The sequence below is a fragment of the Eufriesea mexicana genome, unplaced genomic scaffold (assembly GCF_001483705.2).
Source record: "Eufriesea mexicana isolate 0111107269 unplaced genomic scaffold, ASM148370v2 scaffold794, whole genome shotgun sequence".
Classification (NCBI taxonomy): domain Eukaryota; kingdom Metazoa; phylum Arthropoda; class Insecta; order Hymenoptera; family Apidae; genus Eufriesea; species Eufriesea mexicana.
Genome location: NW_016908953.1, coordinates 814,923 through 832,570, shown reverse-complemented (window position 1 = coordinate 832,570; position 17,648 = coordinate 814,923). Strand labels below are relative to the sequence as shown.

Below are 17,648 nucleotides of genomic sequence, written 5' to 3'. Positions count from 1 at the left end.
GGAATGTTTAATTCAACGATCTTCGATTTTATTTTTTCTCCTTGCTCACGGTGAAGATCTTTTTCCACAAATTACGTTGTCGTGTGCTACAAACGAATCCGCTAGCTTAATCGCAATTGAAACGCGCGAGAGCGTTTGGTTATCGCGTACTCTTTCTTTTTCGTAGACTATTATACTTGTTACATTGCGCTTAGTACTCGGATTACTCGTGGCTACGGCACTGTCGTGGTTAGAGGAGCCAGTAATGGCTTCGTGTTGGTGAAACTCTGTATACGATGAATATTTTCTCCATCTTGTCGAATTGGAAACTGTTTTGATAATTTTCTTACAGGGTTTCTTCTTCGGAAAAGCCTGCAAAATATGACACTGCATAGCAAATTCATGCGAGATAACGAACTTTCTGTGAAAATGCAAGAATATGCATAGAAAATACCTTCGGTGGCTTATCTTCGAACTTTTGATTTGATTATATTTTTATATTATTGATATATATAAATATCATTACTATATTACTATATTACTATAATTACTAATTAATACATTTACTATATTTTATATTGTTGATTATAATTATTCAGATATTTTATATATATTATCTATGTATGTCATTTATAAATATCTATATATATTTAAATATATTTTATATTTCTGAATTATAGTTATTCAGAAATACGAATATTTATAATTACGTACAGTCTCTTTCATCTAATTTTTAAGATAAGAATGAATCTTCTAACGTTCTTATTTTTTACGTAATACTTTATTTTAGTCAAAACTTGTGCATTTTTAGAGAAACTCACAATCTTCGAGAACCGAAGGTGATTGAGCAATTTCGATTAGGATTCGGGTTGAAGAAAGTAAACTCTGCAAGAATTACCTAATAGACATTACAAATTAGAGACAAAGCTAAAATTTGTTGGACACTGTAATCGGGACACGGTGGACAATCGGGTCCCGAAGACGTTTCTAAAGGCCCGTACAGACCGGGATGCAGTGGCTGAAGACACGGTATCTTTCAAATCCGACTGTCGTCCAATTGTATCTCGACGTCTACGTAATCACGCCAACTGATCGCAAAATAGCTTCGTTTAATTATAACGGGTGTCCCGTGGTGCAACCAGGAAGGAAGCGGTTCTCCGTGAAAAAATAAGCAAAACTATGTAACAGCGGTTTTTAATAGAAACATCCATTGGATAACTGGTAAATGTTTAACCATTCACTCGACGTAACACTAAATGAAAATTATGTTTCCATAAACTATATATAAATACCCGTCGTCTCAAAATGTTCAATATTTCTTCTCGTAATTTATATTGGTATTTATATCCATATATTATATCGTATTTAAATTTAATTTGACTATCCTTTAAATTAAAATTATGTTTTCATACATCCATTCTGGATTAGTATTCTTTAGTATATATAATTTTAAACATTTCTTTAACCCTTTTAGCGCTGAGTTGTGCGACGTTAAGCGTGTGCTAAACAGCAATCGTATACATACATTTATATAAACATCAATCATATATTTTATTATACAATACCCAGATTGAGCGATCGTGTGAGAGCCCTTATATGTATTCATAGCCAAAATTGAAGGGTTATGTGAATACCCATATATGAATTCATATCCCATGGTGAACGATCCTAAATACTTTTTTATCATATTTGACGAATTTATTTATCCATGATATATTACAAATATCACGCTTTCGAAATAATTTTTTGAAGATTTAAAAATCTGTCTACGTACTGTCTATTTAACTTCTTCCTTGCATCGTGTGACTACAGGACACCCGGTATATACGCGAATCCTCGCGACATCAAACGAAATCTCCATGGACTGGAAACTTTGCACCCCGACAGTTGGTTGACAGAAATCGGCCGATTTGGAAAACTTTGAACGATGATATCTGCACAGCCTGTCAGGACACTGTTCCCAGCGATGGTGTCCCAGTCTGTACGGGGCTTTACGTCGCGTACGCGCGGTTTTCTTTCTTGACATTCCGTTTCACGCGAGTCGTAGTACCTATACGGGCACGGACGAGTTGTGAACGAGACGCCGGCTCAGCAAGTTTCTTTTTGAAAGGAAGAAAGAGCCGGGCGGACTCTACGCGAAGATGAAGAAGCAGGGGAAGGATAAAACGAGTAATAGGAATCCAAACAGAAACGATCCGCAAGGTCGATGCAGCCGTTCCTCTCTTGGGCTCAGCCTCTTCTGCTGCTCTGCTGCTACTTCTACCTCTTCGCGACGTTTCCCTGCGATCCTCTCATTTTTATCGATCACGCCATTTCATTTTCTGCATGGTCTGCAACTAACAGCAAGCGTCCCCGTGTCCACGGATTTTTAAACCCTCTGAAATTGAAAAGTGCACCCTCCAGAGTTTGTTTCCCTTGATTTAGCACGGCTATGCCACTCTCACCGAGATCTCCAGCTGGATATTTTTCGTGGAGAAATTAATCGTGGGCATTGGGAGAAATTTTCTTTTGAGAATGGAATAACAGGATCGAGTGTTCAAATGACCAGTGGACGAAGAAGGATGATGGAGGAAGAATTTTAAAGAAAATGGAATAGGAATATGTAGAAGGATGGACGATCAGAGGAAAAATCACGAAGTCAATTAATCTAAGTGATAACGTTGAATGCAGAATATTTTATTCGACCTAGTATTAACTATATACCGTCACAGGCTTTAAAATTTAAGTTTTCCTATTTTGATAGAGGAAAAAGAAAATAATTACATTTTCATTTGTCAAGATTTATTATATCACAGAAGTGATCTAGAAATTTCCCTTATTACTAGTATTAAAGAAATATTTATATTCCCAGTAAAAGTTATGTCAGAAAAGACTGTGAAATATCAAAAAAAGTAAAGGAAATTAAAAAGAATGGTATTTTTAATCAGCATGGCTAATTACACCGTGGATGTCGTCGAGGGTTGGTAGAAAAGTTTGGCAGACAGCGTATCGAATAGAGAACACGTTGAACGATGGACAATACGTATATCAGAGAAAAAATCACGAAGTTAATTAATCTAAGTGATAACCTTGAATTCGGAATATTTCATTTGAGCTTTAAAATTCAATTTTTCATATTTCCATTGAGAAAAAGGAAAATTATTACATTTTCATTTGTCAAAATTTATTATATCACGGAATTGATCTGGAAATTTCCCTTATTACGAATATTGAAAAAATATTTACATTCTCGGTAAAAATCGTACCAGAAAAGACTGTAAAATATTAAAAAAAGGGAAAGAAAATTAAAAAGATTGGTATTTTCAATCAGCAGGGTTAATTACACCGCGGACGTAGCCGAGGGCTGGCAGAAAAGTTTAGCAGACAGCGTATCGAAGATTGAAAGTGTCTCACCGAAAAACCATTGTTGCGGAAGTCCGTTCTGGCACAGCTTATTATCAGTCTCCGCGTTCTATCTCCGTTTTCTGCAACGGCAGAAAGGGCAGATCCGGTAGGCCTGCGCTATACACGTGGTTCGCCATTTTAGATCCCGCAAAATTGCGTCCCGTTGATAGAATCGCTGGAGTCGGCCGGAAAAAATCGACGACCCCTTCTCGATTGCGACCGGCAACATTTCGCGGGCTATCGGTCGCCATTGAATTCGAAAATTACTGCTCGGCAGTCGTGCATCGTCGGATAGTATGTCTGGAAAAACCAAGCCGATTTTAATCTGTGGTTTAATATCTCCTTTGGCTTCCGTTTCGTTGTTCCATGAAAAATCATGCTCGTTCTTCTGGAATAAAAATTTTCGCGTTCCATTCGGAGTTTATCATAGAAAAGCGACGAAAAAGAAATCGCATAATTTTCGCGATTAAACGAAATATCGTTGGAATACTTATTCGCGTGACTGTGATTTATAAAGGATATTTTATAGTAACTTTCAGAGACTGGGAGTCGGAGGAAATCCTAATATTTGTAGAAATTATGCTGGATATTTGAAATATTTATGTCGGAGTGGAAGGAAAGTGCAGGTTCTTTCCCGAAGAGAAGAAGGAGAAAGAAAAAGAATTGAAAGGAGGTTGAACACGTCTTATGAATCGATCGATCTTCGTTTCCGTCCGGAGGAACTTATTTTTACGTCTTTCATCAGGGATGCAATGTCTTTAATTATGCAGTGGAATGTGCATTCGTCGGAAATTATGTACCGTTGACGTCAAACACGAGGGTAAATAAATGACAAGGTGCTGCTGTTTTGTGACTTGATTGCAACACGCGTCGGTGTCTTATTTTAGAAGCTCGACCCGAGATCGCACTCGCTTCAACCGCATATCTAAAAGCCAGTTCGATTCCTGCGAGATCACAAAGCTTTAAACTCGTGTAGAATTCTTGCGTGTTAAAGCTTACGTAATATTCTTAAGCCTTCGTGACACGATAAAGTATTGCCAATTACTTTCATTTTTATTTCATGTTCCTATTTTATATATTGTATATTACAATATATATGTATCACGTATACATATATAATTATTGATAATTATAAAAGTAATTTAAAATTTAATAGTCGAAATTATTTGTCGATAATATATTACAATACTTTTACAAGGTGGTAGAATTAACCAAACAATAAAAATTTGTAATATTTCAGAATAAAATTCTTCGTCTCATTTTTAATTTTAACGCGAGTATCATAGAAATAAAGAATGTGTAAAAATTTGCAAATGAACACGACGTTTCTCAACCTCTATCTGCAAATGTGTATAACATAAATCATTACAGTAATAATTTGAACAATTGCGATACAAATATCGCGATACAATTACAATAATTCAATATGTATTACGTATTTATATATTGTATATTACATGTATGTATCACGTATACACATATAATTATTGATAATTATAAAAGCAATTTAAAATTTAAAGTTGAAATTATTCTTCGGCAATGTATTACAATACTTTTACAGGGTAGTAGAATTAATCAAAAAATACAAATTTGTAATATTTCAGAATAAAATTCTTCGGCCATTTTTAATTTTAACGCGTGTATCATAGAAAACAAAGAATATGCAAAAATTCGCAAATGAACACCGCGTTCCTCAACTTACGTTGGCAAACGTGTATAACATAAACCATTACCGCAACATACGTGTATCAGGCTACAATTGCGATGCGATACATCTCGGTAGAATTACAATAATTCAATATGTATTAGGTATTACATCTACTATAATAACGCAAAGTACGCGATATAAGAACTGCATCCACGCGATTACTTACCAACCAGCTAACTCGCTGTCCTTAACCCAGTCTACCAAATCATCCTCCGCGATCGATACCAAATCCTTTCCTTCCAATTCAGCAAGCGGACCATAAATCAGCCTCTCATTACGCAAATGGTAACTGCCGTGCAACCCCCGGCCGCGCGAGTACCACCCCAGCACCGAAACCGCGCGAAAAAGTTGAACGCCACGGTGGTCTAGCGTGCAACCTATCCTCGTCACGCGTCTGGCAGTTTATCAAGTTGATTTGCGGGATCGACGCATCGCGTATCGTATCAGATCGCGATATATCCGCGACCTGGTCTCGTTCCATGCGGATCAAATGCCTCCGGATCGGCTGGTCCGTTTCATGGTTGGTCGGTCGTGGCAGCGGGTACCCGCGTCTCTGGCACGGCCTCGGCTCCGAAGGTAGTTAGGTATGTGGCTCGCGTGACGTTACATACACCAAGGTCGGAGAATGAACCGAGAAATCGATGCTTCTCTTCCCCTACATTTGTTCACGACGTTTGTTGTTCGACTGCTCTCGTACCCCGTCTCCGTTTCGGATCTGCGATCGTTCCGTTCCCCGATCCGATCGCAAAAAGGTCGACGAGCCTATTTCCAGTTCGGCCGCCTATCGTTCCGCCGCATCTATCCGCAGGTGCAGCACGCCTTAACGAGCGACTTCCGTCGCGCTTATAATTCATCCTGCACGTTGTTTCGCGATTCATTCATAATTCGTAACGGTACTCTTTCTTTCAACCATCGTTCCTTCGCTGTGCCATAGCCTATGCCATAGTCTCAGCGACGTGTCTTCGCGCCCAGGTCTATCTGCCTTCGCGTTGAGGTCTATCTGCCTTCGCGTCCAGGTCTATCTGCCTTTTTGCCATAGCCTATGCCATAGTCTCAGCGACGTGTCTTCGCGCCCAGGTCTATCTGCCTTCGCGTCCAGGTCTATCTGCCTTTGCGCCCAGGTCTATCTGCCTTTGCTCCCAGGTCTATCTGCCTTTGCTCCCAGGTCTATCTGCCTTTGCTCCCAGGTCTATCTGCCTTCGCGCCCAGGTCTATCTGCTTTCGCGATCTGGCTCCAAGATCCTAGCTTCACGATGTAGACCCCCGTAGCCACGAGATTGCGTTCTCTGTTTTCGATCTCCGTCGCTGTGTTTGGACACGCGTTGACTTACGATTGGTTTGGCCTCCAGTCAGCGATGGTAACGAACGTATGGAGGCATTGGCAGAGTTTAGGTTCGACGAACGGGTTCTCGTTCGATGTTTCGGCTTACCGTGAATATTCCAGCGATTTGAATATGCAGAGAGCCATAATTTCCCGGGATTAGGTTTGGTCTGCAGGGAGAAGCTCGTTGTATGGCGGTGCGTGTTCGTGTGACCTGGTCGGACGCGGGCTCGTCGCGGTGCTGAAGGAGAGTCTGGATTAGACGGGAAAAGATAAGCAGATTCTGGGACATTAATTGATCTTTATAAAGGAGAGAAAGCAGAGAAAGGCTGCAAGGAAGCTTTTGAAATTGAGATTTACCTTTAACGAAATAGACAGAGTCCTGGTAACCGGATTCGATTAATGAGATTTAGACTTTGACAGCGTCGATTCGGGCATTTGTTTCCTTTTTCTGCGAGTATCTATTCGTGAATTATCCGAACGGTTAAACTGCAAATTATCTAGACAGTTTCTTACGTATTTCGAGGATAATGAGATTTCTGGGCTAGCGATTTTGAACGAGATACATGTATTATCCTTAATAAACGCTTTCGATTTAAATTAATTCCGATTCTTATCGAGGAATCACTTTTCTAATTGTTTCTTAATTCGTTCTATCTTTATCGTTTTCAGAATTCGCTGTCTGGAAGCAAGGAATTCGAGACAGGTCGCCATGGATATTGGAAAACTGGAGGTTTGACCTCGCTCAAAATGTCTTTTGCTGCGTCACGTATGGACAGAGGTCGCTGCGTTTTCGAACGGATGTTAAAATTTTGATCGAGAGAAAGATGGAAATTAGAGTGAAACACTTTGCCAAGACTATTGCGAGTCGATCGGCCTTCTGAATGGCCGAGAGGTCCTGTAAAAAGGATCGCAGAGTAGTCTACAGATAGGCTACTATGACGGACTATTTGGATCCACATTTCGTCAGGGCTCTCTGCCGCGATCCAGAACGACGAACGCTTCAGGTGAGTTAATTAAATTAAATTAAATTGCTGGGTTATATCTTAATTGCGGAACACGGTGCGTGTCTTCGAATAATAATTTATTCGGAAGCTTGAAGAATGTTAGATAAATTAAAAACGCTTGATAAAACGGATAAGTTTATTTTTCAATTCAGTCAAATGTTCGAATAGTCGGACTTGTATAATTCAATTTCAATGAACTTCGAGTTAGTTCCAAGTTTTTAGTACGCTATTACTTGCAAGATTACTGTCAAATTGAATTAGCCAGATTGAACTTTCAATAAATGGTCGAAGCATGAAAGTAAATAGTCTCTGGTTACGTCTAACTTTCACCATGCAGTACTGGTAAAACAAACAAAATACATCCATGAAATCCCCGAAGCAGTCTCTAATTAAAACAAAAAGTTCAATTATCTTTTTCGCAATTACGGTACACACTTTCCTACAGCCGAAAAAAGTTTTTAATTAAAATCAAAATATCGATCGATTTTGTACACGCAGCACACAATTAGCTAACAGTGTATTCGACATAAAACCAACGTAAATCTGTTTTATTACGAAAATGTAATAATTCTTTGTTATCGTCGGGATAATCTCGTTTCCCAAACTCCTGTCTGAAATTTCTCTACGCATACCCACGATTCCAGCGAGGAAATTTTTACGAATAAGAATCTTCGGGACTCATCTATCCTGCCTGTCTTTGTTGTCCCCTAATCCCAGATTTTACGCGAGAATGTACACGCACAAAGACGCACTCGTGACTACGTTTTACGGTGGCCAAGAAAGGTTAAAGGGCGTCGTCAATATCCACCAACAGCAGAACTCCTCGAACTTTCCAAACGAATAATCCGCTGCTTCTTATCTTCGCGTAATCGCATTGGACTTGTTCGCGCAGGGTATTGGAATTTCGACGGAAGAAATTCCCATTTCTTCCGCGATCATGTTACTCTGTACTCCGAGTTTTGCATTCCTCATGCCAATTAAGTAGTCGAACGTTGGAATGGTCCCTGGATTTTTTACGCCAGTCCTTCGGTAAAATAAGTATAATAAGACAGAAAACCGGAAATTAAAGTTTTCTCAAAGAATTAAAATTGATATTCAAATATTACCTTCGATTGAAAATCGCGTACACTTAATTTCGATTGATATATTAGTAATTAATTAATAATATTAATATACCAGATTTTTTTGTAACAAATATATGGTAAATTTAACATATGACAGATCTTTAATTTTCTTTTTCTTTATTTAGGAATTTTGATCGATGGATCCATTTTTTAAATTTGTTCTTCAAAAATTTAGTTTTCGAGATATAAGGTATATCGTTTTAATAATTTTTCCCATAAAAGTTACAGAAATTTTTTCCAATACTCTGATTTTCATGCTCAGCCTCGTTATTTCAATTTCTTCCATATATCATCGAACACGCGATCGATTTAGATTTTAACAAACACGCGATCGAGGCAAGAAAGTCCATCGAGACACTTCGAGGAGAAAGTTCCGTGGTTAAGGAATCTGTCGCGTAGCCATGACAGCCTTTTTCCATGGCTAATATCGTTAAAACTTCTCGCTAGGATTCCTTGTGTTTCTCATCGGTTCAAGCAGCGAGCAAATAGCTCTGAACTATCGGAAACGGATGGAGGAATTTTCGACGGAGAGGATTCTCGTGTCTAGCCAAACCGAAGCCAAAAGAGAAAAGGAAAAATAAACTCATTCGCCCCGAAAAACCTTTCCGCACAGCTGACAAGATTTCTCTGACTTAACGAGCAGCGGAAATTCCGTAGTTGTAACGAAAAACATCGCGTATCTCGTGTTTCCATTTTTAAAACAACCCTCGTCCAAAATTTTCAATGGCAAAATTTTCTTACTAACTCTTGGCAAAATTGCATCGATGTTTTGAACGTGTAAAATTCATTTTCCTACCAAACATGTAAATTATGCGAGCTGTGAAAAATATAAATCGATTTTACGTATAAAAAGTTAATACTAAATCTACCGTCATCAAAATTTGCAAATTACCGTTTTCATTAAAAATTTTCATTAAAAATTCCACGTTCAACGTTTTCACCTGAATCACTCATTTTTGTGATTTTTCTTCCAATATTTGTATAATCATTTTCTCAATGTCTCTCGTTATTTCATTTTTTAACACATTGACTGTCATGGTGGTCACCAATGTCCGGCGATTCTTTAATATTTAATTTTTTAAATTTATATTTATTTTATTCCAGCCAATTCTTGAATATCTGAATAACCTAAATAAATAGAGAACTTTGAATAGCAAACATTAATAATTTACACTATTTTTCTTTTTTCTTTGCCATATTGCTTGATAATTCGTCATTATATCCTAAGAATAATGAAAATTTTATCGTGCCCCCCTGAGCCCCGTATGTAAAAGGTGTATGGCAATCAAAGTGTTAAAGCTTCTGCTTCTTTTCCATTCACCGGTTATTTGACCATGATAGGTTTAGTGTTAAACATCGGTAAGGTAACATCCACGAGGGTGGACCAATCACTGTGACCCCTGAACAATTTTTATATATTTCTCAGTCCTATCGACGAACAAATGGCAAATTTTTTCGAAATCCCGACACACGGTGTTTTTCCTTACAACCATGGAATTGCGGGAGTTATTTCGAGACGGCAGAGGCATTCCGCGATGCGGAATTTTCACCCTTAACCGCCTCGATTCCCTTTGTTCCATCGGGACTTGGACTAACTACCAATCGTACGTTTCTAATTCGAACGTCGAACGGTTGATTGCGATCGGAAAAACTAGCCAGCTTTGTTCCACGTCCCTTTTACATGGCGCGACATATCAACGATCGCACGATTTTTGCAATAAAATGCCCTGTCACGTGTGTTGCAACCAGGGCAAAAAGAATTGGCGGTGAGCCAATACAAGTCGTTACATCGACGGAGTAGTAATCGAATTTAGATGGTTTTTCAACCCCCTCCCCCGCCTGTCTCTTCCATAATTTCCGATCGAAGCACGGGGGGTACGTAGTTGGTAAAAATAACCGCGAGTCGTTCGTTTTTCCCTGCCGGTTAATCGACTGCTTTCTACCCCTGCGTATTTTTGCTCCAGACGTAATGGAATTTTTGCACGACGTTTTGTCCGGCTTTGACGAACGAGATACTCTCGCGTACATGCAATAAAAATGGCACGATATTTTATTACTCGGAGCTCGATACTCCGTAGAGTATCGAGTCCGTCCTATTCGCGTATGCCAGCTTTGATGCAGTTGAATTTGGAAAACTCGTATTTCTTTAATTTGAAAAATTCTATCAGATCGGTAGTCTTCTTTGTTCACTTCCGCTTTGCCGCGGAAACCTCTGATAACTGAAATTCTCTTTGATCCATTCCCATCATACGAAATAATAAATATGTCCTTATCGCCAAATTTCTTTATATTCCTTATTATTATTAATTAATTCCTTATTATTATTATTAATTCCTTATTATATTAAATTAGATTTCCAAATGTTTCAAACGGTATTAAAATCTTGATATTCCAAAGGTGTAGAATAAAAATGGAGAATTTTGGAAGTTGGTGTCCTAATAAAATTTTTATAAGTTAGAATCTCTGTAACTCGAAGATTTTATCTTTTCTATCAAAATTTCGTGTGTCAGACTGTATCTGGAATTTTTGTAGGATTTTCAATCGCGTGGAACACGGTGAATTTGGTAGAATTAAGCGAGAATTCGTGACGAGAATTTTGGTCGGGAGATGAATGCGTGGTTTCAGAGAATAATGTCGGTATGCCGGGACAATGCGTTTCTATTTCGACCTAACGAACCTATCTCCTTACTGCTGGATAAATTTATCCAACTAATTTTCATGGCGAGGCAGTTTAAAATTCCACGAATGTCTGCTGGTTCACAGCGGCGACACTCTGGCCCTTTTTATCTGGCAATGCAGAGAATTTATCTTAAACGGTTGATAGATATCTTTGAAAAATTACGTGTTCTCAAATATTTAATCTCTTTCCAACTAATCTCCTTTCGCTTAAACGAGAGATAACATTGAAAAATTGCACGATCACAAATATTTAAGCACTTTCCATTCAATCTTCTTTATCTAGTCGTGTACTATAATATAATATCGGTGAAACAGTTTCGAGATAATTATAATTACTTAACCATCTAGTTCCTTTTGTCTTACGTCCTATCGGAGCTTTTCTTTGTTCTTTATCGTGTCAAGTGACTTTGAAATTAAATATTTCATGTAACGTTGTTATTTATTTTATTTACTTATTTTGGTATTTGCGTGTGCAATTATAATTAGAGAATTATTTGAGAAGTTATATACATGTTCTTCGTAACGAAGAGAGTAAAGTATATGTATGCTTCAACTATCTGTCCCATCAACCTAATCTAATTTCGTCACTCTGACACCACCTAATTCATTTACAGCGATCATAAATTCCCAGTTCGTGCCACAAAAGTCCACCGGCTATAAAACTGTCCTACCAGAACGATTCTGTACACAGACTAAAAGCACACACTTCTCTAAACCTGGTAAATCTAGTTCAAATCTCTGTTATATAAATTTTGCATTGCGCCTGCAAACAGTGCTCTGAAATACTATCCTCGTATGTGACATATTCTTCTCACGTGATGTTCCACTGTCAACACTTTAACTTCTTGTATAGCTTGAAAGAAATATGTCTCTGAAGTTCATTGAGTCAATAAATAGGGAAAAGAAATTATTGTCAATTGTTTTCAAATACCTTTGTATTATACTTACAATTTTGTATTATACTTATTTGTATTCTATTTACTTGTCTCTACAGTACACGGTATCGCGAAGGTTGAACAAAAATTATTGCAGGACGCCAGACATGTTCTTCCTAATATTTTATTTTCGAAATAAATTTCCATTACATCCCCTGTATAAAATCCCCCCAAAAGTTTCTGTCGAGACCCATCTTCCAATACCCTCGTACTATCTATGGTACTCGGTGTCGAGGGTTTACGTTAAACGTGAGTTACTGCTGGACTCCAGACATCTCGTTTCTAATTTCTGATTTTAGAAATAAATTTCCGTCACACTGCTTATATCAAATTTTCCCCAAAAATTTCTGTCAGGACACATCTTGGAATATCTTCATAGTATCCATAGTACTCGATATCAGGAAGGTTGAACTAAAGTTACTACTAGACTCCAAACATCTCGTTTTTAATTTTTCATTTTAGAAATAAATTTTCATCGCGCTACTCATAAAATTTCCCTTCAAAATTTTTGTCAAGATACGTTTTCGAATATCTTCATAGTATCCACAGTACTCGATATCAGAGAGATTGAACGATAGTTATTACTGGACTCCAGACATCTCGTTTCTAATTTCTGATTTTAGAAATAAATTTTCATCGCGCTACTCATAAAATTTCCCTTCAAAATTTTTGTCAAGATACGTTTTCGAATGTCTTCATAGTATCCACAGTACTCGATATCAGAGAGATTGAACGATAGTTATTACTGGACTCCAGACATCTCGTTTCTAATTTCTGATTTTAGAAATAAATTTCCATCATACTGCTTATATGAAATTTTCCCCAAAAATTTCTCTCAGAACACATCTTGGAATATTTTCATAGTATCCATAGTACTCGATGTCAAGAAGGTTGAACGAAAGTTACTACTGGGCTACAGATATCTCGTTTCTAATTTCTGATTTGGGAAATAAATTTCCATCTCACTGTCTATATAAAATGTCCCCAAAAAATTTCTGTCGAGACACGTGTTCGAATACTTTGGTACTATCCATCACGAAGGTTAAACGATTAAGGGACAAAGTGTAAAAGTTAGGTATCACCGTTGATACCGTGTCGTGACCAGCTTATCGATCGTCGTCGCTGGGCCAATTAAGAAAAATCCCTGAGTCACGGATTTTCATGAAAAAAACCGTCGAATTCCGTGGCGCGAACGCTTCCCAGACGTCCTTCTGCTCCCTTCGTTATTTTCGTGCTAATTTGCAACCGCTCGAATCGCGAGGAGAATGGCGGCCGCGTGCAGTGTCGCGCGTGCACCAATGCAAAGCGTGGCTAAATAGGGAGACGTCGAAATTCAGGGAAACGGCCGCGATTTCGTGCACAATGAAAAGTCTCAGATATTGTGCGAGATATCGATCCAGACCGGGTCCGCGTGGCAGCAGTTTTAAACAAATAATGGCGTCTGTTCCGACGTCCTCGATCGGGGCTATATAATTGACAGCTTTTTCTCGTTTTTCCCCGTTGTTTCCCTTTTTCTCCCTTTTTTTTCCCCTCCTTTTTCCTCTCACTCGACTCGCTTTATTCGCGGGACCAGCGGAACGAGCCGCGCCGCGAGTCTTTGAAATTTCATTCTTGCGGAAACGATCGACGCGAGCGTTTCGCGCTTCCCGATGCGTGGGCTTCGTGTATCGCTTGCGTGTCTGTCGCCAACAAAACGGAACTTTATTATCTTTGTCCGAGCATTTGTTTCGTTCGATTGTAAACGCGATCGATAGAGAGTCCCGTTAGGAAAAGGAGAAGTTTCACTTGAGTTATGGCTGTTTTCAATTTTCGTCGTCCAGCTTCGCTCAGCTTCGTGTATTTTTCATTTCTTTCCTTCTGCATTCGTTTTACGACTCTCCTTGTCTGAGAATGAGAGATTATACTTTTATCGAGGATTTTTCTAGGTAACCGATGGTCCAATATTGATGCATATTTCGATTAATGTACTCAACGATTGCAGGTACGATTAAACCTAACCAAACCCATTCAAACCACTTCGAAATAATTTCTATATATTTTACACGATATGTGAATAAACTGGAGTGTTGTAAAAATATTTTTAAAACGGTAAATAAGAAATCGTATGCAAATTAAGACGTAGAATTATTTTATTTCGAAGTTCCACGCATCGTTGGGTAATTTTAAATTTGATATGTTAATTAACATCGATCTTTAGGTTCTGATTAAATGGCAACCGAGAGTCGTCTCTCGAGTGCAAATGGTTAATAAGATTTTTCGTTTAAAATAGTTTATTGCGAGTTGTCTTCGTTATTTAAATATTTTTATCTAAATATACTAACGCGTTAACTATTGAAAAACGTAGAAGATATTGGTGTTCACTTCTATCCACACGAACCCTGTCCCAGAATTTCAACATATTCTACATGGTGAACAAATTTACCAAATTCCACCTAATATATGAATCGAATCGAACCCAAACCTGGTGCAAAATTTATACAGACATCCAATCTAATGCACGGAATGTATCAAGATACTGTCACAAGCAAGATAAACACGGAAAATACGATCAGACATAAACAAGCTCGCCCCTATTTTATAACGCAGAAGAGACATATCCTTTAGGACCAAGTCTCCCCAAAGCGTTTTTACCTGTAAACGCCATAAATCCCGATCGTATAGCGAAATAAAACACGCGCCATTTTTCCAGGCCCAGCCATCAGTTCAATGTCTCGCGTTCTCCGAAATTCGCGACGGAGCGAATAAAACCACCCTGTAAAATTCAAGCAGCCATTTCTTCATCCCTGTCACGCTCGAAAAGTCGCGTGCACACTTCCACGATCACGACACTGTTAACGATCGATGACCCTTTCCCCATTTCGATCGGCTGTTCCCCTTCATTCCGTTTCCACCACGTGCATGCTCGACTCGGGATGCACATGGAGTCTAACGAGAAGAAGAGAAGGAACAAACGGAAATACGAGTTCAGTAGCCAGTGTGTAACAAATATTTAGAAAGCAGAGCTACACCTGTATCCCTCGCAACCGGAGGAAACATGAATATTCCGGGGCGACCGTGTGTACCAGCGATTAAAAGAATGAGCTCGCACTGTTTTGTCCATGGGACAATTCGTTCGCTTTGATACCGTATACGAGTGCACATGACTCGTCTGAGAACGTTTTCTCCCTGCCTTTTTGTCCTTTTCCTAGCATCATTTCAAGAGCAACGCGCACGATCGACGTTCCCCCTGAAAGGAAGGCTTGTTCATGCTGAGAGGCGCGAGGATGAGCCACGAATAATATACGGGTTACTTACCCTTTCGTTCCGTACTTCCTTAACCCCTTTCAGCAATGCTGCTTTTAGGTGCATTAAGTTCCTGGCTATTTTAGATGCAGACGTTACGCGTGCCTTGCAAGCTGTATTTATTACATTTGTTTCTGGAACGAGTAACACGTGTTCATGTGTAACAACGTTCAACCCCTTGCACTCGAAGATACTTCGTCATGGAGAAGTAGTATCTCGATAGCTTCCTGTTATATAGTTGGGGGTGGCGATCTAGAAACATTTTATGCGATGCATATATGCACGTTTTTAATTCGCATTTGGTATTATACTCACATAAGTGTAAGAATATATAAGATTAGGCGAGTTCCGGTTACCGATAGGGCGACGTGAGCGAGGAGCACGTAGCAGTGATAACCAGAGTCTCAAATCGAAGCGGCGATCTGCTTGATCCGCGATCAATGAACAAAGGAGGTCCATCCTTTAAAGGGCAGATCTAGAAGAGTACGAGACAGTGCTTAGGCAGTTCTTTGAGCGGAGTTATCGAGAGACAGTTTACGGGAAAGACGAGAGCGTGCGTACCTCATAGCGAAGAGAAGATTATCGAATCGGCCACCGAGAGTTAGGCTTGTGACCTAACCCTCACTTAGTAAACCCCTTAGATAAGGTATTAGAAGAAGAATACCTAGACTTCGTTACCCTGGTAACGTAACCAGGAAATCTATTTTTAATTCCTTAAATCTTCGATTGAGTCGAATAAACTTAAAAACGAGATATTTCGTCACCTGGTCTCGATGTTTGGCTTGTTAAAGACGAGATATCTCGTCACTCGTACGCAGTGTGTTAACACGTTCCACGTCGAGCCATTTCTGTCCAACATGATCACCAGGCCATTTGTCGTTTTGGCTGAAAATTGATATATTATCACGCAATATGTCATTATATCATCGATCTATAAGTAATTAGCTTGTTTAGAGTAGTTATCACACCTTGTACCATTTATGGTACACGTGGCCTATAGATCACGTTTAACACTAAACGTACCGGTATTTTACACACACCTATTCTTACCATAGGGGGCCAAATGATCCCTCGTGGTATATAAGGTATGCAAAGAATTTTTCTTGGTAAAAGAAACAGAAAGCGAGAAATTAAACAATCAGATAATATGAGAATTTACAGAAAGTCAGATGAGCGAAAGAAATGAACAATGAATGTACGATTTATAAGGTAAATTTTGAAAGGGGTCATTTGAACCCCTTGATACCGTTTGTGGTACACGTGGTACGGAACGTATTAAAAATGTATTTATTTTCTGGAAGATAGCTTGGATTATATCTACTCGTTATTGATTATTAATTTTCATAATCTCGGTATCTGGCGACTAAGAGTCGCGAGTCAAGTGACACAAAGCAAACGAATGGCCTCTTGGTGAATATCATGTGCATAAAATAATTGGGAGATCGAAGGAAAGAATGTATAAAATAATTCCTTCTCGGATGCAGCCAAGTGATCAACAGACCAATTCGATGGAATTAATTTCCAGCCACCGAGACCTTCCCAGGTTTCAAATGAAGCTTAATTAAATGTTCCTCCGATTCAGACAAGGAAATCGTCGATTTCGTTCCATCGTGCGTTAGAGATCCACGATCAGTTATTCACTTGCCAACAGAAGTCAAGGAACGAATTATTTATTCTTGAATTTTTATATATTTTCTATTTTCTAACCTTTATTACGAGGATTAAAATGTGAAATAGGAAAACGAAATTAATAAATTATTCTCATTTTTAATTCACAAAATTTCGCGAATCGTTATTTCATTCCTAAACGTTTGACAGTATCTAGTCGTAATAAACGTGAGGGTGAATCACCCCATGTGCAAAATTCGCAATTGCACTACCCCATATGTAAATTTCATCTTAAAGGACAAGGGTAGTTCTCGTTAACATTTTCTTTTACCTTCGTACCATTTTATTCGCAACTGGCAACCGTGTCGATGACAACTTGATCGGTGTCAAAAACAATTTCCGAATTCGTCGAAATTTTTCATTGGACATTAAACGAAGCCACAGGATCAATATCGCAGAGCCGATCGCGTGGAAGCACGTACTGGTTTCGAATGAATAAAAAAAGGAAAAAAAAAAAAAAAGACACCCTCGACTGACAGATGGGGCGATCCTAATCCATCTTCATACAGCGAAATACGTTGCTCCATAATAGATAGAAATTTCGTTGCGCTGTTACGACGG

The 17,648-nt window shown here is 38.7% G+C and overlaps 1 protein-coding gene across 2 annotated transcripts in view; it reads left to right on the top strand.

Moving 5' to 3' along the window:
• The first annotated feature begins 7,318 nt into the window (after nt 1-7,318).
• The window catches only part of LOC108546822 (rap guanine nucleotide exchange factor 2), a 265,110-nt gene continuing 254,780 nt past the window's right edge, over nt 7,319-17,648 (top strand). For both annotated transcript variants that reach the window (XM_017899083.1, XM_017899082.1), the window contains exon 1: nt 7,319-7,399. In XM_017899083.1, the coding sequence (XP_017754572.1) occupies nt 7,331-7,399 (69 nt within the window). In that variant the 5' untranslated portion in view covers nt 7,319-7,330. The remainder of the gene's footprint in view (nt 7,400-17,648) is intronic.